The sequence below is a fragment of the Paramisgurnus dabryanus genome, chromosome 20, assembly GCF_030506205.2.
Source record: "Paramisgurnus dabryanus chromosome 20, PD_genome_1.1, whole genome shotgun sequence".
NCBI classification, from domain to species: domain Eukaryota; kingdom Metazoa; phylum Chordata; class Actinopteri; order Cypriniformes; family Cobitidae; genus Paramisgurnus; species Paramisgurnus dabryanus.
This window is the reverse complement of record NC_133356.1, coordinates 7982900-8008255: the sequence shown is the minus strand read 5'-3', so window position 1 is coordinate 8008255 and position 25356 is coordinate 7982900. Positions and strand designations below refer to the sequence as shown.

General features: G+C 37.0%; 2 protein-coding genes across 5 annotated transcripts in view; both read right to left on the bottom strand.

Moving 5' to 3' along the window:
• foxn2a (forkhead box N2a) overlaps positions 1 to 25356 on the bottom strand; it is a 54964-nt gene that overhangs the window by 22784 nt on the left and 6824 nt on the right. The gene's annotated exons all lie outside the window — the stretch shown is intronic.
• Positions 1106 to 14763, bottom strand: LOC135786693 (uncharacterized). Of its 3 annotated transcripts, XM_065296201.2 has the most exons (17): positions 14368 to 14763; positions 13996 to 14022; positions 9414 to 10245; positions 9112 to 9183; positions 7476 to 7550; positions 7300 to 7383; positions 7110 to 7184; positions 6934 to 7017; positions 6746 to 6820; positions 6570 to 6653; positions 6380 to 6454; positions 6204 to 6287; positions 6014 to 6088; positions 5838 to 5921; positions 1931 to 2011; positions 1708 to 1785; positions 1106 to 1475 (listed from the first exon to the last, which is right to left on the bottom strand). In XM_065296201.2, exons 1-17 carry the CDS (start codon positions 14584 to 14586, stop codon positions 1240 to 1242), a joined length of 2340 nt encoding a protein of 779 aa, XP_065152273.1. In that variant the 5' UTR covers positions 14587 to 14763; the 3' UTR covers positions 1106 to 1239. The 3 variants fall into 3 exon arrangements, with proteins under 3 accessions (XP_065152273.1, XP_065152275.1, XP_065152274.1); XM_065296203.2 differs by lacking the exons at positions 13996 to 14022; positions 14368 to 14763 and adding an exon at positions 12848 to 13257; XM_065296202.2 differs by lacking the exons at positions 7300 to 7383; positions 7476 to 7550 and having other exon boundaries at positions 14368 to 14754.

Below are 25356 nucleotides of genomic sequence, written 5' to 3'. Positions count from 1 at the left end.
CTTAAATGTTGATGATCTTAAAATGATAGGACTGCCTTATCCTTCAACAACCACCCATTAGATGATTTAGTGTTTAGGCTGGTTGATCACTAGAAAGTCTGATGGAGAGAAATCAATATGCTGTTAAAGCGCTGAGGCTAGCAGGATGAGATACCGCCACACCTCCATCTCAGTCCTTAAAAAACAGCAAACACCAAAACCCAGAGACCCAAAGTAAAATAATGAGAAAGTGTGAATAATTTAATGTAATGTTTTTTCTCAGCTGAACATTTTTTTACTTAAAGTACCCCCTGATATTTTAAGTTACTATAATAGCAATTATTTTCAAGTTATTTATCAAGTTTATATTATTTTACATAGTTATTGTTAATTTTACCCTTCATCTGGTAATTTTATTTTATTGGTACATTTAACGTATTTGTCTGTTCTCAGTTTTCTAATATATTGTGTTGTCCAATGGTCAGATGACATTTAGATTAAACAAATAAAACATTATCTTTGTAAGTAATAAATGTTTTATTTAGAATTTATTAAAAAAAATATTTATTTTCACTTTATAATTTCATTTTGGAATAAATTGTGACTAATCATTTACAGAATAAAAGTTTTTGTTTACACACACACACACACACACACACACATTCCTGTACAACTACCAAAATGAGGACCGGGTAAATTAACCTGCAGTATGAGGACCACCATTTCTGCTTTAATTTGAGATAAACAAATGTTATATTCTAACACTAGGGGTGCCCATGAGCCTAGTTATCACCTCAGATTCTTAATAAAACAAAGGGAAAGAAAAAGTTTTTTACCAGCAGAGCGAGGACATTTTCATGGGGGCGCTATTGAGTTAATTTGTCAATGTATTGTTTGAACTACATTGATTTAGCTTTCAACCATCTTTGCCATTTAATGTTTCATCATGCAAGCCACAAACTGGGGTTTTTAAAAAACTAAATATTGTTGTTATTATAATCTGACTACAGTACTAAAATGCAAAGAGTTTCCTGTGCAATTATTAATTATACTAAAGGAACCAAATTTAGCAATATATATACCCACCATCCCGCAATTCCCAAAAAGCTGGAAGAGAGGTACCATCTGCAGTAACCAGATGAACATTTATTTTAACAATTTCAGAAAACAGTAAACGTTACAACAAAATGTTAAAACCAAAAAAAAAGGAAAAGTGAGAAACAGAAAAAGAGAGATTGAGATGAACACCACATTTTGCCTTTAAAATTTTAGTTTTCTTGAAGCAGATCTCCGATTTAGAGTTACAATTGTGTTGTACACAAAATTCTTCACATCCTTCCAAGATCGTTCATTTAGGGCTTCTTCTTCCTCTATGCACTTCATGCATGGCAGTTTTCCAGGAACTCTGCGCTCGGCTATAAACTTGGCCAAGTGTTTGTGTACTGCACTCCTCTCTGCCTCACTCCATGGTCTCTTCACATTTACCTTGGCCGACACTACAAATGGCAATGTAGATTTTGTAACATTAAATCATAAACCATTTACATTTATACTTTTGGCAAAAGCTTTTATCCAAAGTAACTTGCACTGCATTTAACATATACATTATTTGCATTCCCTGGTAATCAAACCCACAATCTTTAGTGTTGCTAAGTTACATGAACAACTAAAAGTATCAATTAAATAAAGTTTTTTTTTAAACTGCAACTGCTTGCTCACAGGCCATACCTTTGGCACTTTTGGTCTGTCGTCCTATGTTTTTATTTGGTGTGGGTTTTTTCAGCAGGTTTGCTCCTGAACAATCATCTGTAGCAGAAACGCATGAGAAGCTCTTAGTAAATACATTAGGTATTGTTAACCCTGTGTACTAAAGTGTAAACAGTAAAATGTGACATCAAGCCTTCATGAAACACTATCACACTACTACAAACAAGATTAAAACATTACTAACCATCTACATCTGATTCCGAACTACCATCTTCACGGCATGACTTAAGTCGCTTTTCAAGGAAGGAGAGATCAGCACCTCCATCTAAAAAACAAAGTCACACATAAACCTGTGCCTGTAACAGGAGTTTTGTACGGTCATGCATTACAAGATTTGTTGAGCCACAAACGTTTAGACAGTATATAGTTTAAGGGTGGTTGAATACTGTACGGTCTCTGCTGGAATTATAACATTTTTTGCAATCTACATGGAAATTGTAAGAGTCGGTTTACATCAACAGTGTAAAATCCACCTATGGAAAAGGACTTACCAATAACTAAGCACCCACCCACCAGAGGACCTGTATGATGCGAAATCAAACAGCTACCCACACGACCGTCGGTTTCTTTTGAAACGTTTTTACAGCAAGGTAAAGTTCAATTTCATCCCATTTCATAATTGTTTTATGTAATTGATTTTTGTCTTTATACTAGAAGTGTTCGAATTGTTATAGTTGCCATTTAAAATAAATAACTGTGAATGTGTGTAGATAAATTCTCAGTCTGCGAAAAAAGGGCCAAGATGAGATGATCTTTGATCAAAACCACAAATCAGTATGTGTGGGTTAACAGCTAACAAATTTTATATATTGTTTTGTATATTTAACTCATGAAAACCTGCCTTTCAAGACATGCTTGTTGTTTAAAGTATCTCTTTAGATCAGGTACAAGATTGTGGCATTTAAAGGGATAGTTCGGCCAAAAACGATATTAAACCCATGATTTACTCACCCCCAAGCTGTCCGAGTTGCATATGTCCATCGTTTTCAGACAAACACATTTTCGGATATTTTAGAAAATATTTTAGATCTTTCTGTTCATTAAATGTAATGTTACGGGGTCCAGCAATAGTCCACGACCTTCAAGTCCAAAAAAAGTGCGTCCATCCTTCACAAATTAAATCCAAACGGCTCCAGGATGATAAACAAAGGTCTTCTGTGGGTAATCCGTGCGGTGTTGTTGTAGAAATATCCATATTTAAAATGGTATTAACGTTATAAACTACCTTCCGGTAGCGCCGCCATCTTAGACTCAGGAGAGAGTATTAGCGTAGTGTACGCACTTTTCTTAGTGACGTATGACAAATTCGGAGGGCGGGGGGACAGAGCAGCAGCAGAGAAACCGCTGTATGCTGCGTAAGCTCTCATCCTGAATGCGCATCACTCTAAGATGGCGGCGCTACCGGAAGGTAGTTTATAACGTTAATACCATTTTAAATATGGATATTTCTACAACAACACCGCACGGATTACCCTCAGAAGACCTTTGTTTATCATCCTGGAGCCGTTTGGATTTAATTTGTGAAGGATGGACGCACTTTTTTGGACTTGAAGGTCGTGGACTATTGCTGGACCCCGTAACATTACATTTAATCAACAGAAAGATATAAAATATTTTCTAAAATATCCGAAAATGTGTTTGTCTGAAAAACGATGGACATATGCAACTCGGACAGCTTGGGGGTGAGTAAATCATGGGTTTAATATCGTTTTTGGCCGAACTATCCCTTTAAAAACATTTTACTTCACTTCATGGATTCCAGATGCCTCTGCAATAAAGTCTTTTTCTGTGTGTACCTTAACCTTATTTTTTTAAATATAAAGTTTATCTACATTTGTGTTTACAGAAATCATGTACCACAGTGTTGACACTAAAGAAGTGGACGTTGTGCCTGCAGTCGGAGTAAAAAAATATGCGAGTTTAATACATAGATGGTAAATAACTGTGTATAATAAATGTGTATATAATTATGTGTGTGAGCAGTCTGCTCTCCAATCACTCACTATCGGTCCGTGCAGCGTGCATGATGTCAAACACACCTCTGTTACCTGGGGTCATTTAGGATGCGATGACGCGGAACTGTATGCATTTGTGCTGCACATGTCCAATTGTTATTGAGGCTGTTTACCCCTGGTATTAAGATGCATTTTGCCAGTTCAGATCACAAGTGAACAACGCTATAGACAAGTGTAAATGAGGTCTAAAACTTTTTAACCTCGTCAACTTTTGACCACATTAAGTTGTTGAAAACACATTCGACCTGATTGCTTTGTGGTGTAGATGCTCATGTGGTTAAATGTGCTTGAGCAGCCACAAAAGACTTTTGACTCTCCGCCTATTGATCTAATGTGTAATGTATTGAGCACAATGTTTTTACATAGGATCTGACTTCTAGAGCGAACACACAATATACAGCGCTATCTTAAGGCTTTCATTGATAAAAATGAAGTGGCTGCTGTCCGCCTCTTTCATTTGTTTTAATTTCCGAGCATGTGAAAGTTGTGTGAGCTTATTTCATAAATTTTTCTGAAATATCAGAGAAAGCTCTACATGTACAAAACACTGTGCAGCATGTTTACTAATAATATAAGCGGCAGACTCTAACATAATATTAGTTCACATCAATTTAAACCTGTCATTTCTCCTACTCGCGTTTAAACGAAAGCAGAGGGACTCGCCCACAGTCTCCACAGACCATCCCCTCAAAGCAATCAGGACAGAAGCGGTCGAATGTGGACAGAAGAGATCAATTAAAATACCAGGTGTGAACTTGATGTGTCTCTCTCGTCCACCAAAACGCATCTTAATACCAGATGTAAACAGCCCCTTACCATGACACGAAGCTTGGCATTCAGAAGCGAGTGCCTCACCCCCGAATCAAAGTAAACCCTACCCGAGACAACCTCTGCAAAGTGCACCACCTTACGCTTAAGCGTACCACACTCTGGTACAATTCGAAGCAATCACACTAGCAAAACGAACTGTACTTTGGGCTCAAACGTACCTTGGTACGGTAACAAGTATGTTTATGTTATTGTGATGTAAATTGTTTTTGAAGGTCAGAAGATATGCATCCTGTCTCAGCAAAGCCAGTGCAATGAAGTTCACGGTAATTGTTAATTTTGTAGTTTATTAGACATGTTTGACATGTTTATAAGAGCACGTTTTGTGAATGTCTTTTACTTTCAGTCTCTGTTTGTTTAATGGTCTGATTAGTTGCTAAATTGAACCATTGAACAATTACCTTGTCGAAAATAACAAATGTTTTGGTTTCCTAGGTAATCTACGTGTTGTTTAATTTGCTTGTTATATAAATAAACTACTTTAAAAAGGACTTTGTTGTTATTTATTCTTAGCAGGGTTTACCAGAAGTTACATGTGTTCCACAAAAGCCGTTTGTTTATGTTGTTACTGCTGAAACCATCTACATGATCTAGGGATGCCACTAACGACTATTTTTATAACGACTAATCTATCGATTATTCTAAACAAATAATTTACCATGAAAAAAAATTAACAAACTTTCAATCAAACATCCCTAAACCCTAATGTTCTTTTAATGTGGGATACTCTTTTTATATTGTATATAAATACTATTTATTATGTGATTTATATATTTTTTTCACGTTCTGGAAAGGAAAGCACGCTCAATGTGACACATAAATTTACCTGCTAACATCAATTGATCCACAACAACTAAAATGTATTATTCTTGCAACTGTATTTGAAGAACTTATGCAAAGCAGAAATACAAAGATTTAAGCTGCGGTCACACTGGAGACCAGTTCATTATAAAGATCTTTGGCTTCATTCATTTATGCTTTTTAGTAAAGAGAAAGGTCACTCCATAACATAACGCTTTTCTGCTGGTCACATATCTCAATGTGTTATACCCCTGTCTGCCTTGTTGCCCTGATTATTGGATTGTTTACCCGTGTATGACCTTCTGCCTGTTTACTTGGACTTATGTTTGTGGATTGCCCTGATATTAAACTGCATTTTGGATGCTCAACCCTTCGTGTCTCTGAGCAGTTTGTTACAGATTTAAAATGTCTGTTGTATTGTGTTTACTTAAAAAATAATCAACTTACCCTTTGCTTCCCCACTCTTGGTCTGTCGCCGTCTGTTCTTATTTGGTGTGGGTTTTTTCTTCAGGTTTGCTCCTGAACAATCATCTGTAGCAGAAACGCATGAGAAGCTATTAGTAAAAACATTAGGTATTGTTAACTCTCGTGGTACATGTCTTCAAGATTCAAACATTACTTACCATCTACATCTGAACCATCAGCTTCACGGCATGATTTAAGTCTCTTTTCAGGGGAGGAGAGATCAGAACCTCCATCTAAAAAACAAAAAGTGTAACTGTGAGCTTCATACGTTATAACAGGATCAGGTTTTTTATTAACTGAGCTTGACACAAAACAGAGATTTGAATCATGTCATAAAAAAAAACTTACACTTTGTTTCCTCACTCTTGGTCTGTCGTCGTCTTTTCTTATTTGGTGTGGGGTTTTTCTTCAGGTTTGCTCCTGAACAATCATCTGTAGCAGAAACGCATGAGAAGCTATTAGTAAAAACATTAGGTATTGTTAACTCTCGTGGTACATGTCTTCAAGATTCAAACATTACTTACCATCTACATCTGAACCATCAGCTTCACGGCATGATTTAAGTCTCTTTTCAGGGGAGGAGAGATCAGAACCTCCATCTAAAAAACAAAAAGTGTAACTGTGAGCTTCATACGTTATAACAGGATCAGGTTTTTTATTAACTGAGCTTGACACAAAACAGAGATTTGAATCATGTCATAAAAAAAAACTTACACTTTGTTTCCTCACTCTTGGTCTGTCGTCGTCTTTTCTTATTTGGTGTGGGGTTTTTCTTCAGGTTTGCTCCTGAACAATCATCTGTAGCAGAAACGCATGAGAAGCTATTAGTAAAAACATTAGGTATTGTTAACTCTCGTGGTACATGTCTTCAAGATTCAAACATTACTTACCATCTACATCTGAACCATCAGCTTCACGGCATGATTTAAGTCTCTTTTCAGGGGAGGAGAGATCAGAACCTCCATCTAAAAAACAAAAAGTGTAACTGTGAGCTTCATACATTATAACAGGATCAGGTTTTTTATTAACTGAGCTTGACACAAAACAGATTTGAATCATGTCATAAAAAAAAACTTACCCTTTGCTTCCTCACTCTTGGTCTGTCGTCGTCTTTTCTTATTTGGTGTGGGGTTTTTCTTCAGGTTTGCTCCTGAACAATCATCTGTAGCAGAAACGCATGAGAAGCTATTAGTAAAAACATTAGGTATTGTTAACTCTCGTGGTACATGTCTTCAAGATTCAAACATTACTTACCATCTACATCTGAACCATCAGCTTCACGGCATGATTTAAGTCTCTTTTCAGGGGAGGAGAGATCAGAACCTCCATCTAAAAAACAAAAAGTGTAACTGTGAGCTTCATACGTTATAACAGGATCAGGTTTTTTATTAACTGAGCTTGACACAAAACAGAGATTTGAATCATGTCATAAAAAAAAACTTACACTTTGTTTCCTCACTCTTGGTCTGTCGTCGTCTTTTCTTATTTGGTGTGGGGTTTTTCTTCAGGTTTGCTCCTGAACAATCATCTGTAGCAGAAACGCATGAGAAGCTATTAGTAAAAACATTAGGTATTGTTAACTCTCGTGGTACATGTCTTCAAGATTCAAACATTACTTACCATCTACATCTGAACCATCAGCTTCACGGCATGATTGACGTGTCTTTTCAGCGGAGGAGAGATCAGAACCTCCATCTAAAAAACAAAAAGTGTAACTGTGAGCTTCATACATTATAACAGGATCAGGTTTTTTATTAACTGAGCTTGACACAAAACAGATTTGAATCATGTCATAAAAAACAACTTACACTTTGTTTTCTCACTCTTGGTCTGTCGTCGTCTTATTTGGTGTGGGTTTTTTCTTCAGGTTTGCTCCTGAACAATCATCTGTAGCAGAAACGCATGAGAAGCTATTAGTAAAAACATTAGGTATTGTTAACTCTCGTGGTACATGTCTTCAAGATTCAAACATTACTTACCATCTACATCTGAACCATCAGCTTCACGGCATGATTGACGTGTCTTTTCAGGTGAGGAGAGATCAGAACCTCCATCTAAAAAACAAAAAGTCCTTTGCATATAAACTCTTTACTGAGATAATTACGTTTCAGGTGCTTCTAACACCATGTCCTAACTACATGCACCACGGCGACATCCGATAAAAGGTATGTTTTCCATGATAATCAGAGTTTTGTCCTAACCAACCACAACGTGACACCACAATTACTCTATTTTAGAAACGGTCTGACATGTCATGGCTGACAGCTCAGAGATCTTATTTGATGAAAGCTATGCGCATTATGAATATTATGTCTCTCCTCTTTCATGTTTGTAGAGGTTTGATTCAAAAGCAGAAATAAATAACAAATCCCTAAAGTTGCACAGGGGAAAGCACCAAGAAGCGTAGGAATGTGTCTGTGTATGTGTGCATGCTCTTCAGCTGCAGTGTGATAGGGCAGCGCACAAACAGAGCAAACTGTTATGATGTGGCACGCCCCTGTTTAGGCCCGATTTATGGTCGTGCGTAGATTCTACGAGTGTAGCTCTGCGTAGCCTGACACGCACCTCACAAAAATTTTAACAGCGCGTCAGATCTACGCGGACCACAAGCGCTGTGATTGGTCCACCAGAACCCCTCTTGTCAGGTAAAAAAACTGCGTCATAGGTATTTCCGTTTGTGATGGTGAAAATAAGATGAGCCAAGTTAAGGAGTGATTTAACTCAAACTGCATCAAAAGTCGCTGTTTATTTACTTCCATCATTGCTGGAATTCTCAAATTATACACAACAAGTTGCTGTTTCTTCTTCGTTTGTGGGTTAACTTGCTAAGCTTCTCCTTCTTTGACGTTTGCGCTGCTGCTGTGGTGACACGCATGGTTACTGCCTACCAGCGGTCTGTGCGTGTGTTTGCATGACGATGCAAAAGTATAAATGAAAACCGACGCGGAACCTACGCCGTCGCGGCTATGCCATAGGACCTACGCACGACTATAACGAGCCCTTTAGTCCTATTCAGTATGGACAGACAAACTGCCTGTCGCTGGAATCATATCGCTTCGCATGTAGTTAGGACACGGTCTTAGTTAGGGTGACCATATGTGCCATTTTCCCAGGATGTGTTCTCGATGACGTATGCGGTCGACAAATTATACTTCCAGAAGATGCACCCGAAATCCTGGCCAAGACACTTCCCGGGAAAATGGCACGTATGGTCCCCTAGTGTTAGTGCCAAAAAATTTGAAATTTAAAAACTTACCCTCAGCCAGCTTTACTCTCTTTCTCTTTGTTCTCGGTGAGACACCCACAGAATTCAGTGTGGGACCTTCACCTGAAACAGATAACAACATTAAAATTTTATAGAAATATACTTTTACATGGACTACTTCTAAATTAAAATAATTACATTGGTAGTATACAGTAAATGATAAATCTGCTATCAGTTGTCCAATAAAGTCAATGATTAGCTCTTAAAAATTACCCTAGTGGGTAAACCACAGGCAGTTAAAAGATGTGTGGCTACACAATAAAAATGCATTGGAGATAAAACTGCAAACGTACCACAGGCCAGTGCAAGTGTATTAAGGTTCTTCCCCCTTAAAGTCTGAGTGCCTTGCTCCATTGCAAACAGAAGCTTACTTATTTTGGCAATTTGAAATGTTTTGTCCGTTTGCCTATAAAAGTCACCGTGAACTCTGATATCATGTCCCATGAACCTTGCAACTTGCTCCAGTTCTTGTTCACTAAGGTCCAAGAGTTGGCAGAGTGTGGCAACTTGTTTTCTTAATTTAGTTGACCTCAAGAGTTCAGGGTTTTCTGCTTTGCTTTTTTTTGCATATTTCCGCAGACAGTCACATCCGCGTATGTTTGTCATCACACCGGGTCTTGCAAAGAGATAGGGATTTTCAGCAGGTACACCAGCTTCCACTCGCTTTTGAACCAACAAATCAATTGATGCCTTCATTCTCTTTGTCAAGAAAACTGGAACTTTCTTTCCTCGTTTTCCTCTGATTTCTATGCGAGTTAATAACTTGCTGAGCTGCTTTTCCAATGGTGACAAGGTTTTATAAATGTCCTCGTTTATGGCACTTGTGCTTGCTTTCATGTAAACGTCAAGAGTAAGGCGTGATGCTTCCCCTTCACGCCGCTTGTTGAAGATAATGACCTGTGCTAGAACGGACTCGTTTAATGTTTTGTATGCATCTAAATCCATTTGTTCTGTCAATTCCTTTCTTGCTTCATCTTCTACCATCCTGAGATGGTCTCTTAAAGCAATCACATTTTTTGTGAGGGGGATGTCATCATCTTTATTCCATCTTTTTTCCTGTATGGTTTGGTGAGCTGTGACAGAACCACTGTTTCTCCAGTTTTTCTCCTCAGAAATAGCATCCAGCTACAAATTAAAAGTATTATTATTATTATCAGAAAAAAAGCAGAGAGTTGGCTCCTAGTTATATCTATTAAATCATTTAAAATATTTCACATTAATACATAAAGAACTTTTAATGGTATAATCCTTATGATCAGAATGTCAAATTGAAATCGCAGGGTTCATGAGTTAATAGCAAATGCTTACAATTTAATCGTAAAATGAATTTAAAGTACGTTTAAAAAAAGAGGAAAAAAACTGGCAACACTTTATAATAAGAATATATTTCTTAACAATTAGTTAATGCATTAGATAGCATGAACTAACAATGAACAATATTTCTACAGCATATATTAATCTTTGTTCATGTTAATTTCAGCATTTGTTAATGCATTTATAAAATCAAGCGTTATAACTTTTAACATTAATTAATGCACCATGAACTAACATGAATAATTAACATTAACAAGACTTAATACATCTTGAAAAACTATATTGTTCATTGTTTGTTGATGTTAGTTACTGCATTTACTAATGTTTACTAATACAACCTTATTGTAAAGTGTTACGAAAAACTTACTAAGATTTGTATAATTTGAATGTCATGTAACCATTATGCAATACTACAGTACATCATAAAACCGAGAATTCATGCGACAGACATCACTTCGCCCAAGAAGCAGTGCTTCACCTTCTGAGAATATAGTTCCCAGTATGTATACTGTTAAAAGATGGCTTATATGACCTTGTTATTTCACATCACACATATACCTGTGTGATTTGTATAGTCACAACACATAAATAGGAAAATGTTGGCGTTATTTTGTCACTTATTTGGAGCAGTATGCTAGCTGGAGCCATTCAATTCCAGTCTTTGTGCTAAACTTAGCTAGCAGGGGCATGCGTCAGACAGAGTTACAGCATGCACGGAGATGAAAAAAATATGTATGGACTTATTTAACTCTGGGGGATACGGTGAATAAGCTAAATTCCCAAAATGTGGGCGTGTTCCTTTAAAAACGTCATGTGTCTTTACGGGATCTTTGCTGTATCTGTGTGAATGCAAGCACAGATTCCGAGAAGTCATTGACAGTGTGAATGAAGATCAAACTATTCCAGACAAAACCAGGATGCATTTTCTGTAATGTCTGTGTAAAAAAGGGCTGAATAAACTTAAATACGGAAGAAAAATTAATGTTTTTAAAACGTGCAAATGAGATATTAAAATATTTACTGGAAAATCACAGGGAAATTCTCAAGTAAATAATTTAGGTCAAAGGTGTTCAGCTGCAAAAAAGTCTGAAAACCAGTGGTGGCTGGTGACTTATTTTTCGAGGCCAAATTATATAAAGCTCGTCACAACATGTATGTAACCTGTTATGTGTGTGGTTCATCATTTTAAAAATATGTGTTCGGCACGTCATGTAAACTGTGCATCACGTCATGTCAGAATATGAGCCTGCTGCAGATGCTTCAAAGGGGTTTATGATAAGAGAGACGCTCACATTTGCCAGATACTCGCTTAATCTTATGTGTAATCAAAGTTAGGGTTAAGTTGGTGTCGTACGAGTATTTTGTGAACATGAGCGTCTCTTTTATCATTCGATGCGTGTGCACCAGGCACGTATTTTAAAAAGAGGCATGATGCACATGGTTCACACAAACAAATATTTTGACATGACGAGCAACACACGACACTGCGAACACATTATGAATTACGCACCTCAGAAGAGAAGTCATCAGCCGCCACTGTTAAAAAAACCCTGTGCTATAGCATAGAGCCAATGGAAGTGTCCAGATACTTGATGTTTAATATGTGGAACATACCTAAAAACACAATTAGACTGAACCACAGTCTCTATAAATAGCAATGCTGACATTGCGGGCACGTGTGTCAAAATTGAGGCATAAAATCTGTTTCCGCCACACGGGACTTTTACAATGCATCTCATCCAATATCCACCCCTCGCCGCATGGTTGTTGTATGTTTTTACTAAATACAACAATAAATACGTCAAGTCTGACCACCAAAAGCGTTTGATATTTTGAACTTTCAACCCAGAGGTGTTTGTTTTTAGTTCAAAGCAACTGTTTGAAAATGTGTGACACTTTCAATCATTCCGTGTGCTTCCACTAAACTCTGGACACTAATGAAAGCTAGGTGGACATGAAATTATATGAAAATATATATATGTTTTTATATGTATGCATTTATATGTATGCATATAAATAAAAATTATCTATATTTTTGAAGAGTTTGGTTCCAAAACGCAATAAATCCATTTTGACAAATTTTGGTAAAAACGTGTTTTCTATACCAAGAAAGTGTCAAGATGAAAACCACTATTTTCTGTTACAAACTTTCACATAGCATCTTTAGGTTATAAAAACATAAAAAATTCAAATCCATAACTTGATTTTCAAAGACTTATTATAAAAACGGATTATTTTTTCCACAAAATGCAATAAATCCATGACAAGTTTTTATTCAAAATGCTATAAATCTATTGAATCAATCGCCTATATAAATGTGCATTCATCTTCGCCATGTTATATTCATTTAGTTGACTAGTTGTACACACTGATTTAAAAAATAAACATTAATGTCATTAATCAAAACACTTACTTTGTGATATTAAGAACACTGTCATTGCTGCGGTTATACTTGACGTCTTCGCTTAACGTTTTTCACAGCGATCAGCTGTAAAATGTTTTGGTCCTGCTCGATTTTCGTTGACTTTGTTTAAAATAATGTAAAGTTTTTCATAAGATCCCCTGGGGTCAATGTGTTATCATGACAGAAACTTGATGCTGTCGGTCCGGGCAAACAAGCGATCGTCTCCCAAAGTGCCTCTTGCGTGAATTATTAGATGTTGATGACTTACGTTTCCATCACAGGTTTATCAATGCTATTAAAGTATTATTTTGTTTTTGTTTGTTTGTTGATCATGAAGTACAAAGTAGATGAGGAAAACTAGGACTCCGTGTACTCAGCGAGCCGCCATTGTTTGTTTACATTGCGTGAATGGTGCGCTGTAATCTGTGGAGTGGATTTATGGCATTCTGTAAAAAAGGAGGAGTGGCGTTTATTGCGTTTGGGAAAAAAGATGACAGAATAACACGGCGGATATTGGATTTTGCGTAAAATTAAGAATTTACTTTTTAATACTGACCTGATATAATACTGGTTCTGGCAGTAACTAATTTTTTTTCAAAAATTGCGTTTATTGCGTTTTGGAACCAAACTCTTCATTTATATGTATGCATTTATATGTATGCATATAAATAACAATTATATATATATATATATATATATATATATATATATATATATATATATATATATATATATATATATATATATATATATATATAGGCTATATGGTGTCATCATTGGAAGCAGTGACATGAGCGACCCCCGCAACTCCTTCTCGTACTTTTGAGTGACTGACAGCTCCCTGTGCAAACACTTTAAAGTCACAACCAGATTCATCGAAACAAATAACGCAATTTGACGCGAGGTACAGAGGAGCGATTTAAATCCGATCAAGCATTACGTTATCCTCGCCGAGCGCAGCTCGTGGTTGCTAAGAAACACGCCACGGGAGCGCGCTTTGGAAGAAAGAAGCGCTTTGATCCGCGTTTAGCACGTGTTTTAAAACGTGACACGCGAACGGCCACGGAACGCTGTAATGTAACATTACGAAATACACATTTCGTCCTTAAATTAAATGACAAATGCAAGTTTTTAAAAGATTTTGAAAAAGCACATACCTGTGTTGAACGCTCTCCCATTGTTTCCTGGACACCAAGATTGAAAATGTATATCAGCATAACACATATTTATATCAAAATGTACAGACTGCACAAATACAACCAAATGAATGCATCCTAATTTATCTTAATCTTTGATCACATGACTCTTAAAGTGAGGCCTACAGGCTGTACTGATGTTACAATCTATAAGTTTTGATTCAATTTTAAAACATTAAACAAGGGTTAAAACATTGTTTTACAAAAACGACACAGTGTAATGTTAGTCTGTGAATTGATATGCATTATGCTTTCTGGACAATTAAGACAATTAAAACAAAAACATGCATTTAAATAAATATGAAGAAAAATAATAATGTTAGGAACACTTACCTGACGAAGAAAAGTTTGTTCATAACGGCTTGCGCATTTATTGTGATGCTGTCTAAGTCTCTCCAATCTTCTCTGAAATCGCTCCATCAACCATGAGTTATAAACAAACGCTGATGAGCAGTGAAGTGAAATGGGGGATGGGGAAACAGTGTAGCGCTGGTCTGGGGAGTGGGGGTTGGGCGACGCAAACACGTGCAGTGTAGCACTGGTCTGGGGCATTGGGGGATGGGCGTTTACTTTGTATAACAATATAGTCACAGTGTTTCACATGGAAGAATCTTGACTTTTTCAGCATTAATAAGAATATATGATATTTTAACACTGTATTCATTTTGTTAAAGGCCTGCATTAAAACTTTTATTAAAGTAAATTTACAAAAGCAGTACCATTAAGCATTATATGCAAAAATTTAGTGATTATAATCCAGTATGTAAATGATGCATTGATTAAACAATTCTTTAAATTGGAATTATATGAGAAAATTAAGACTAAACTAAACTTCTATTAAAGTATGTCTACACTGTATGTAATGTAATTAACTGGCTCACAGAGGTACAGAGTTATTAGTTTGTGAGCTGAAGTTATATGGATGTACATTTACTTTAATGTGTGGCTACAAACAGTTGTGTAGTGCAAGGTATACAGAATATACCCACTTTATTAGATGGCATGGGGTAAACCCACTTTTAAATTCCAAATATTAATGAATAATATTAATTTCATAATGATCCTTACGCTGAGAAGTCAAGCAGCTGTAGTTAAGTGACAATACTGATTCCATTTTGGAGTTAACCAAATATGCAAGACTAATCAAACATGTCACTGTTTATAACACAGGGCATTCAACCTTAGTTTTGCCACTATGTACTGTGTCTTAAGAACTAGTCTGATCAACTAGGGCTAATCAGTACATTTTGTATTGAAATGAGATCAGTCTACGTTCAAACGTAACTGACTTAAAACAGTTATAAACAGTTTTGAAGAAAATAGATTACTAACTTGTATGACTAGTCTAAACAGTTTATGCAGTCGACCACAGGACATACTGTGTGAGTGACTGGAAGATAGCATTGTGCTATCAGCACTATAAGATAGGGTATCTAATTAAAAAAAAATGCTAACGGTAGCCGAATAGCAATGAAATCACGATGCCACTCTCCATTCAAATCGCCATTCAAAGTCACACCTCTTTCAAAACACATGAACATGCACAGATCAGACGGTCACATCTCATGTCTCGTTCACCAGTGAGAAAACTTTGCAGTACAAAGTGAATAACATTACCAAAATAACCAACATAAACAACTGGTTTACATCAGAATTAGTTAAAGCACACTTTCGGCTGTGTAGACGTAGTAACATAACTATATCGTTATGCTAATCCGTAAACGAACACAAATTTCATAAGCAACACAATGTTTCATCAAAGTAGAATATCTGAATCCATCTCAATACAAACATATCGCGTACCTACCTTAGCAAAATAAACTTTTAGACCCTTTGCCTCCTGCAGCTGTTTGCATCTCGTGGTAAAGCAGTAAAGTTGCCGATGTTCATTTGTGTTTTTGCTCTTTGCTGATCCAGGCGGTTTTTGCTGTTGTTGTTATAAAAGATGTCTTTCGTTTTGTGGCTCCTGTGCAGGTTGTCAATTCAGCAGAAAAGTTTATCATTATCCCTCTGTTTACAGACAGGAGATGAGCACACGTGAACGCACCGATGATGTATGGTGTCTGCGTGAACAAGCTGCGCCGTGACATTCAAATTATGCTTACGGATGAGGGACAAAAAAGGCAACGTCCGTTCAAACCGAGATCTATGATTGGTTTAAAAATTTTTGGTCCTACGCCTTTCACAGATGACATAAATTTCAACAGATACATTCAAACAACTTAACATATTGATTGCTATCAGGATGTGAGGAAACTTTTAATCAGCATAACCAAAAGTGTTTCTGGATCAAATCAGATACCCTGCCTTTAACCAAATAGCTGTCTCCCTCCAAGTGACCAAGTCTGTGTGGCCAGGTTATACAACATCTGACTTCAGTAAAACTCCATCAACCTCCAAAATAGACAGCATAACACTAGTGATGACAATAGAATAAATTATATGAAAAATAATAAAGTATACATGGAAAATGTACAGTCACCTCCATAAGTATTGAAACAGAAGCAGGTTTTGTGTTATTTAAGCTGTTTACCAAAATTTATTCCAGTTAAAGTCATATAGTAAATATAGGCTTAAAGTGCACACATCCAGTTTGGATGAATGGTTTAGGCAGTTTAAAATGTGAGAGTAAAATAAGATCATCCACCACTGTTATCCTATATAGGTGTACAGGATTTTTATGTTGCTAAGCTCACCATTGTGTTTTTTAGTTAGAATGTTGATCTGTTCACTCTTAAGGTTCCTGCCATCTCTCTGATGGATTTGTTGTGTTTTGATATATATCTAAAAGGGGCAGTTACATTAAATGGCTGTTATTCCCCTGCTGAAAAAAAGCATCAAACCAGCATGGACCAGCATGGGAATTATGCGGGTCTTTGCTGGTTTAGCTGGTGTTCACTAGCACAGTGGTTCTTAATGTTATTCCTGGAGGCCCACTCACTGCCCTGCACATTTTGTATGTCTCTTTTGTCTGACAGACTCAGTTCAGTTCATGGAGATCTCTTCTAATGAGCTGATGATTTGAATCAGGTGTGTTAAATAAGGGAGACATAAAATGTGCAGGGCAGTGGGCCTCCAGGAATAACGTTAAGAACCACTGCACTAGCAAATAAACACCAAAACACAACATATGCTGGTCTTGCTGGTATGCTGTTTTTTTTAGCAGGGTCCTTAACTATTTAGACAATCTGGATCAGACAATCAGATGCCCTCTGAGTAAAGCAGAGAGTGTGCACTATTAACTATGTAACACAAAATGTGCTTCTGTTCCAATATTTATGAAGGTGACTACATGTAAGGGTCAAAGATCACATAAAGTTGAAATTTGGTATCATAGTAGCACCAGACCCCGAGCCTAACCCTCATTTGACTTGACATTGTTCATTTAAGAGCATCTCTGTGGCTATATTAGACACAGATGCATATAAAGGCCGTATTCCTGCATAAAAACTAGAAAACTCCTTATTTTAGAGACTTTGTATGACATCTTTGTATGACACTCAGGGGATGTTGCAAAACCACCATGTGAAGTTTGGGGCTGGTCAGATCTGTCTAGAACAATATATTAATGACACAGCAAATTAAAAGGAAATAGTTAACCTCAGGTTATTCTAAACCCCGGGTTAACTGAATCCTGACATATCTGTTTCACGTTTCACACTGTGCATTCCTAAACCCTAGGTCATGTAATTATCAAGCAACCCTGAACACCTTGATTAGCTGCTTCAGCTGTGTTTAATTGGGCTCATAACATTCTAACCCTGCTCCTGAGCATTTTACCCTGGGTTAATTTTAGGGAAAACCCCGCTTCTAAATTACAAGTGTGAAATGCTTCTTAACCTATGGTAAAAAGCAGGGTTTATAACAAAGATAACAGTAACTTACTTGTGCAGTGTTATGTGTAATGAGCATGCATGACACAGATACGGACGTGTTTACCTCTCACACTGTTTACAGACGTTTATCAATACATGCACAATGTAAGCACACCTGAAGCGTCGCTTATAGACCTTTCAGCTGCAATAACACAAACAAACGGATTTTGTGGCCCAAACTAATGCTGCGTTCCAGGCAACCTGTAACCCGTAACTCACGACTTCAAAACCATGACTCACGACTCTGAACTGGGAGTACATCGATCTAGTACGAGTTCACGGGTGGGAAGTCACGGGTTTGACTGCCGTTCCAGTGCACTTTCACCGGTAGAAGGTTGTAAAAACACGAGTAACAGTCTGCCTGGAACGCATAGGGTCGTGAGTCGTGGTTTTGAAGTCGTAACTCACGGGTTTAAAAACCTGCCTGGAACGCAGCATTAACTTCCAGTAAACGTCTGCATAGAACAGAAGTCCATCTAAAGTACAGATTATTTCTGATAACAAGCAAAATAAATAACCACAAAATTACTCAAATCAGAGCTAAAGTGTATCAACCATAAAACTGAGAAACAATTGCTTGGAGGAAGAAGACTGGAGACTCAATGAAATAATTAATATAAACTTTAATTACAATAACAAAAACCAGGCAGACTTAAAGTTTATTTCCACATCCTTTTTGTTTCCTATCTGAATTTGCTGAATTGCCCATGTCCTTCACACGTGATGCCTTATATTTAGACATTAAATAGGCTATACTGTCATTCTGTCAAATGTTTAGATGAAGGTTGTGATTTATTTAACCTACAGTTCAGTTTGAAGTCATCTAATACAACATTGTTTAGTCAAGAGAGACTACACGACTGTCAGCGTGTGCCACAGTAGTAGAAACAACACAAATATGGATATAAAGTCATTAACCCACTATAACTGTACTATATATGTCTTAATACATAAAGCTGCGTTTAAGTAATAAGTATACATGCAACCAGAGGTGAGTAGGAACGGAACATTTACTTCGTTACATGTATTTGAGTAAGATTTCGGAAAATATTTACTATTAGTACATTTAAAATGCCCTACTAAAAAACAGCTAAAACTAGCATAAGCTGGTAGCTGGTTTTAGCTGGTTTAAGGTGTCAGTAGCTGGTTTAAGTTGGCCCATCCAGCCTGGCAAAGCTGGTCAAGCTGGTGGGGTCTTCCAACCTGACCAGCTGTACAGCTTAACCAGCTGTACAGCTTAACAGCTTAAAAAATGACCAAAACACAGGTAAACCAGATGGTTCATTAGCAAAACCAGCTAACCATTAGGCCTACGTAAATTAACCATGGATTTATTGTGGTAAAAGTGTAGTTTAACTATGGTTTTTGAAATCCATGGTTGTCAAAACTTATTTTGTTGTTACCATGGTTTTACTACAGTAACCATGTTTTGTTTTTTGTTTCAACTCAAAGAGCTAAAACCAGCTCACCAGCTTATGCTAATTTTAGCCGTTTTTTCAGGGTTCACTTTAACTCTTACTGGAGTAAATTTAATGGACAATTTGTACTTTTACTGCGTTACTGTATTTTAATTCATTATTGTTTCTTGGCCATTTGCTCATTAATTACTCATTTGAGTCGATTCCTTAGTGTATTGCAAATAAATGAGTCATTTGAGTCGATTCTTCATCACGAATGTATTGAACAATGTTTTGAACTGGATCGCGATTCAGTTTGAATGAATTGTTCAGTACGCTGCGCAAACTGAACCGTCTGTTGCGGTTTTTTTCAGTCATATAAAAACACGGAGAACACAAAGAGTGTTGGATATCATGGATATGAATCTACTACTACATCTATTTACTAAAAGCAAACTTCACACGTGTACTATTGATGAAAGCCCGGCAGTATAAGCGCGCGACCTGTTCGTCGTCAGACAAACGCGCGCACTCCATAAATACTGTAACAGCACAGACTGAAGAAAATCCGTCGATGATTGACGTGTGATTCGCTGTATCTTCAAATGTAAGTGCTTCTTATTTTACACTGTCGATGCCATCAGACCATTTTGGCAGATGCTCTGAGTTTAGTTAACTTTTTTGCATAGTGAATTCGAAACTGTCGGTTTATTTAATATTGTCTGTACTTTAATATTGACTGTACATCGACATGAAGACTTAACTGTTAAGAGATAATTTCACAGAAATGCTTCTCTATTGTGTGTTTGTCATTACAGTACTTGTACAGTAGTCTTTAACCTGTACTGTTTGTGAATGGTGCAATTTTTACACATATTGTGTAAATACAGTAACATAACGTAATAAATGTAATATTTTAAGGTCCATTTAAATTTCAGATACTGATCATGCAATCCTTGATAAAAAAGTGCAATACCTAAATTCACCATGGTTTTACATTTTTAATAAATCATTACTGTAGTAACACAGGTAACTGGACTTTAATAAATACACTCATAAAATATAATTTAAATAATATATATGGTTATTCTTGCAGAGGGTTATAAAAATGCATAAAATATGTAGGGTTTTGGTAAGACATTGAGATGTCACATGGAAGTTGACCTTTGACCTGAGATATAGCCAAAAATTGTTCAACAAACTTCAAAATATCACTAGACATGTATCCAGATGTAATGAAACCCCCTTCCTCTGTTTTTGATATCAATATATAGAGATCTAATCAGCTTTAACATTTGTGTCAGACTTAAAGAAATTCAGGCATTCGTGAGATATTGAATTCACAAGTTCAATTATGGCCAACATTTTGATTTGTGAAGTCACAGTGACCTTCACCTTTGAACTCTGCTCCTCAAATAATTTGCACCCTAAACATTTATGACAAATTTGAAGAAATTCCCTAAAAGCAGTCTTTTTAGAGCTATCGCAAGGACTATTTATAGGCGCAATATGTTGTAAATTCATAGGGGGCGATAGAGAGCAAACCGTGTGTGTATCCAAGGTAAAAAAAAATATCGGTCCCTCTCATTTTTCCATCAATCTGAGGACCTCTTTAAAACTTAGAGAAAAGCCTATATTACAGCCATTGGAGGCCATTACAGTGAAAACATAGTGAGGACCGGCCTAAATGTCCTCACTTTGTAAAAAGGTCCTCACTCCAAAGGTTAAAAACTCACGCTGGTCCTCACAAAGATAGCCAAACAAACACACACACACACACACACACACACACACACACACACACACACACACACACACACACACACACACACACACACACACATATATATATATATATTTCTCCTTATAATTATACATGCATGTGGGTGTATTTATATATACATAATTATAATATATAGTACACCCTAGGGCTGTGACGATTAATTGTGCAAATGCGCGTTTTCTCAATGAATGAATTTGAATGAATTACGGTGAAATGCTGCCACATCCAAAAGCCAGAGGGCGCTCTCGTGTAGAAACGCCATTGTGCCACAGAAGAAGTAGCATTACAAACGGAAATGTCTAAAGGAATATTTATATCGCTGTTCTTCAGATTGTTTCAGGTTTTTCATGATAATAAAAATATTTTAAATGATTTTGTTTAACGAGTGTTGCTTTTTTAAATTCACATTATAAACAACTCAAACTCATAGTGATTTTAGTTTGATAATGACTTCCTACTGATCACAGAGCCGTAGTACATGCACAAGCTGTGCATGAAACACAGAATCGGAGCCTTGTGATTCAGAATCGATTTCAGGCAGGTCTTTTTAATGGGGAACACGATGTATCATCACAGCCCTAGTACACCCACATATATTATGTAAACAAAAACTTTTATTCTGAAAACGATTATTAACGACTAATCATTAGGCAGCACTAATTTAATTGTAATTTAATAATTGTTTATCATCAACACACGAACCTCCTGCAATTTCCTCGAGGGGTTCATGAAGCCCAGTTTAGGAAACACTGGTAAGGTGTAATAGTTAGATATGATTAATGACAAAATATAGAAAATATAAGTTTTACAAGCCTACACTGTAGTTGTTTTAACCTATGGTGGGGTCATTTGGATGTTTTATTTAAACAAATAATTGTGTTTGTCCATATTTTACCTAACCATGGGTCAAAACAATCCAGTGTAAAACCAAAAAGCTCTGTTACATCTGTAAGGTAATTCAAATACTGAGATAAAGACACCTTGGCCCATGCTAAACTAAGCACACTGATAGGATATTAAATGGCCATGCTATGCAGCTGGTAATGTGTGGAGTTGTTAGCACATTGCCAAATGTTTTGAACCATAACCAAATGTCTACAGGCAGTTGTCATTGCATTTATCAACCGTCAGATAGAAATTGCAATTGTTGTTTAGCTGATATACAACTGCATTATTTTCATCAATCAAGACCAGAGTTACACACTGAATACTTGGTTTGAACAACAATAACACTGACAATTTCCTAAGAAAACACCACTATACAAACTTAAATGCAGATTTGTGCCGTTGTGCCCTAGAGGATGTCACCCCACCCTCCGTCAACCCAGGAGTTTTGACGTGTTTAACCGTGTCTTGATCACACCCCAAACTTTCCGGCTCGTCTACTGTTGTCAGTTACCTGATTACATGTACTCCAAACGTTTCACCTGAAGAAAAGACGTCCTACCCAACATCAAATACACACAGGTGTGTCTTAAACCCTTGTGCAAACACAAGCAGCAAATACGTAACTTTCCTTCAATACAATGAAGGTCATGACGGCTTTTCATAAAGAAGAATAGTCTAATACCCCAGGTATTATGACAAGACTTTCTGCCCTTCACCACTGGGAACAGAAAGTCTTTTACAAAAGTAGGCTAATAAGTTCAGAGCGATAGAAGTGCTAGAGTTAAGTCTAAAAATACAGCTGGAACCTGATGAACAGAAGTCTGACACTCGTTTAACAACAGCGTGAAAACTCGTATGAGGTCAGGTGACGCTTATGTAAAACCTTCTCAGAGGACAGACCATCCAACATGAACATGAGATGATGTCCCACCCCAATGGTGTCATGGCCAGATCTTAATATAGCATCAGCCACTGGGATGAGTTTACACTGATATCAAGGTGAAGATTTCCAGGATTTCCACAGTGTTCACAGATCTTGCTATTTAAAGTATCACTGCTTAGATCTTGCATTAAAAACAAAATAACAACTATTTATCGAAAAACTAATCAGGTTTACAATTCCGGGTGAAACAATATCATAATCGCAGATTACAGCTGTTTGTTTGTGCTCATTTCTGTGCGTATCGGCAATATTTTCAAGCAGCAAATAAAGTTGTGAATCAGAGAATCATATATCCTTTAGTCTAGACTGTCGCGATTGTCGACAATTGTAACGACCATCAATATTTATAATCATTTACATTATTATACCTTTAAAATTATATTCTCACTTTAAAATAACAACCACCTCCTCCACACCACAAGAAGGTGCGAACCTTATGTCTATCACCATCTCAACAGTCCGCCGTTTTCAAAGATGATGGATGAAGCAGGGTCGAGTGCAATGTCAAACGAGTTTGTGTGCAAATGTTTTCAAAGACCAAATAGCGTCTAAAGTATGGAAGTATTTCAAATTAGCTGGCAATAAGGGTGTCACAAGTTCGAATTAAAAAATGGAATCGTCGATGCTGCCACGCCACCATGTCATGGACGGTTCGGCTTGCAAAGTGGAAAAAAACAAACGTGTTGAGTGCTACGAATCAACCTCCTCTAACTTCGTTAACTACAGCCAGTTAAAAGATAGCATGGTCAGATGTTATATTTTATAAAAGTTTAGTCTAAAAATGGCATAGCAATCTGTTCTTTCAAAAAAAGGTAAAAATCGAGTATCGAACCGAACTGTGACCATAGAATCGAAAATGTAATTGAGCTTGGTGAATGAACATCTCAAGAGAAAACTCACTGGGGCTATTCCGGATCATGAGTCGCCGGAAAAGGCAAAGCTACCGTTAAGTTTTTTTTTTAGGCGAATTAACTCATCCTTTAAGGCAGAACTTTTCAAATCTGCTGTTCTTTTTTTTTTAAAAAGGGTCGCGAGGACTGGAATTGATTCATCGTTTTGATTAATCCGTGCCTGCTAGGGCTGTGACAATTGTCATAACCACCGCAGTGAAAAATATAAAGTACAATGTTGCCTAGTGAGATGTCTTCAAGTTCACGTCTACGCAAACAATCAGCAGACTCAGAGATAATGCGCTATTTGCAAGGGAAGGCAACTGATATCACTGATGACCCGCTGGCTTGGGGGCGGAACAATGCAAGATATTGGCCGTTTCTCAATACGAAGGCTGCAGCCTCTGGAGGTTGCATTTGTAGGCTGCATACATCTTATTTCATAACATTAACAATTATAAAGTATACTATTATTCTTTGTTAATCGTACATTGTTGTGATGCTTATGACTTGCAAATGTAATGCTCAGTTAACTAAAATAAACCAGGCTTGATGACATATGCGACCTCCGGAGGCTACAATAAACACGCACATAATCCCATGGGAGCACCCACCGAAATGGCCAAGCACATATACACAGTTGCTTCATTTTTACTAAACATGTCGCGTCTAAAACCACGTGAAAAACATTACAGCACAGCTTTCCCCCTCTTCAAAGCGCGTGGGCGCTCCAGAGCGTCTTTCGTTGCAAAGTAACCTTAGCATTGCTTGACGCTGTGACGAGCACCCACCGGCAGTGGGTAAAACAATGTGATGTTAAACATTGTGCTTGGTACATCACATTAGATCAGTAGGCGGAGAGTCAGTGATCTTTTGTGGCTGTTCGAACACATTCGACCACTTGCGAGTCTACACCACAAAAGCAATCCGGTCAAATGTGTCCACTTGTGGTCCGATCACCAAAACGCATTTTAATAGCAGGTGGAAACAGCCTCTCAGGTGGCCCTAGCAAAAGCAAAGAGAAATGTTTGGTTTTGCAGTGACAAACTAATCATTATTAGCTATAAATAAAATTCAAGTTCTTTGATACTTAACTGCTTGTCACCAAGGGTGTCAATGCAAGAAAAAAATGTGCATTCAACAAAACTTTTGGACAAGGTGCAAAAAACCTGAAGGTTGCACAACCTTCAATGCAATATACTGTTAAAAGAGGAAGAGATGGTATCTCTCAACCATTTCAGAAAAAAAAATTCACACTTTGACAGGGAAAAGAGCTGCCACAACAACAGTGTGAACTGCTAACATCCTCTGAACTACAAAATGAACAAGAAGACCCTGTGATGACCCCAGAAGACAAGCAAGCATTGAACACATTCACTTTAAATTAGGCAGATAGATATCTTTAGAGGCAGAGCTGTATGATGGTTCCCAGCACATGGTGTTAGAAACATTAAAAGAAGCTTTTGTTTGGTGTTGTTCTGTGATTGAAAGTAGCCTTCTGTTGAAACAAATAATTTTATTAAGTTACCAATGAAGTCAACTCAAC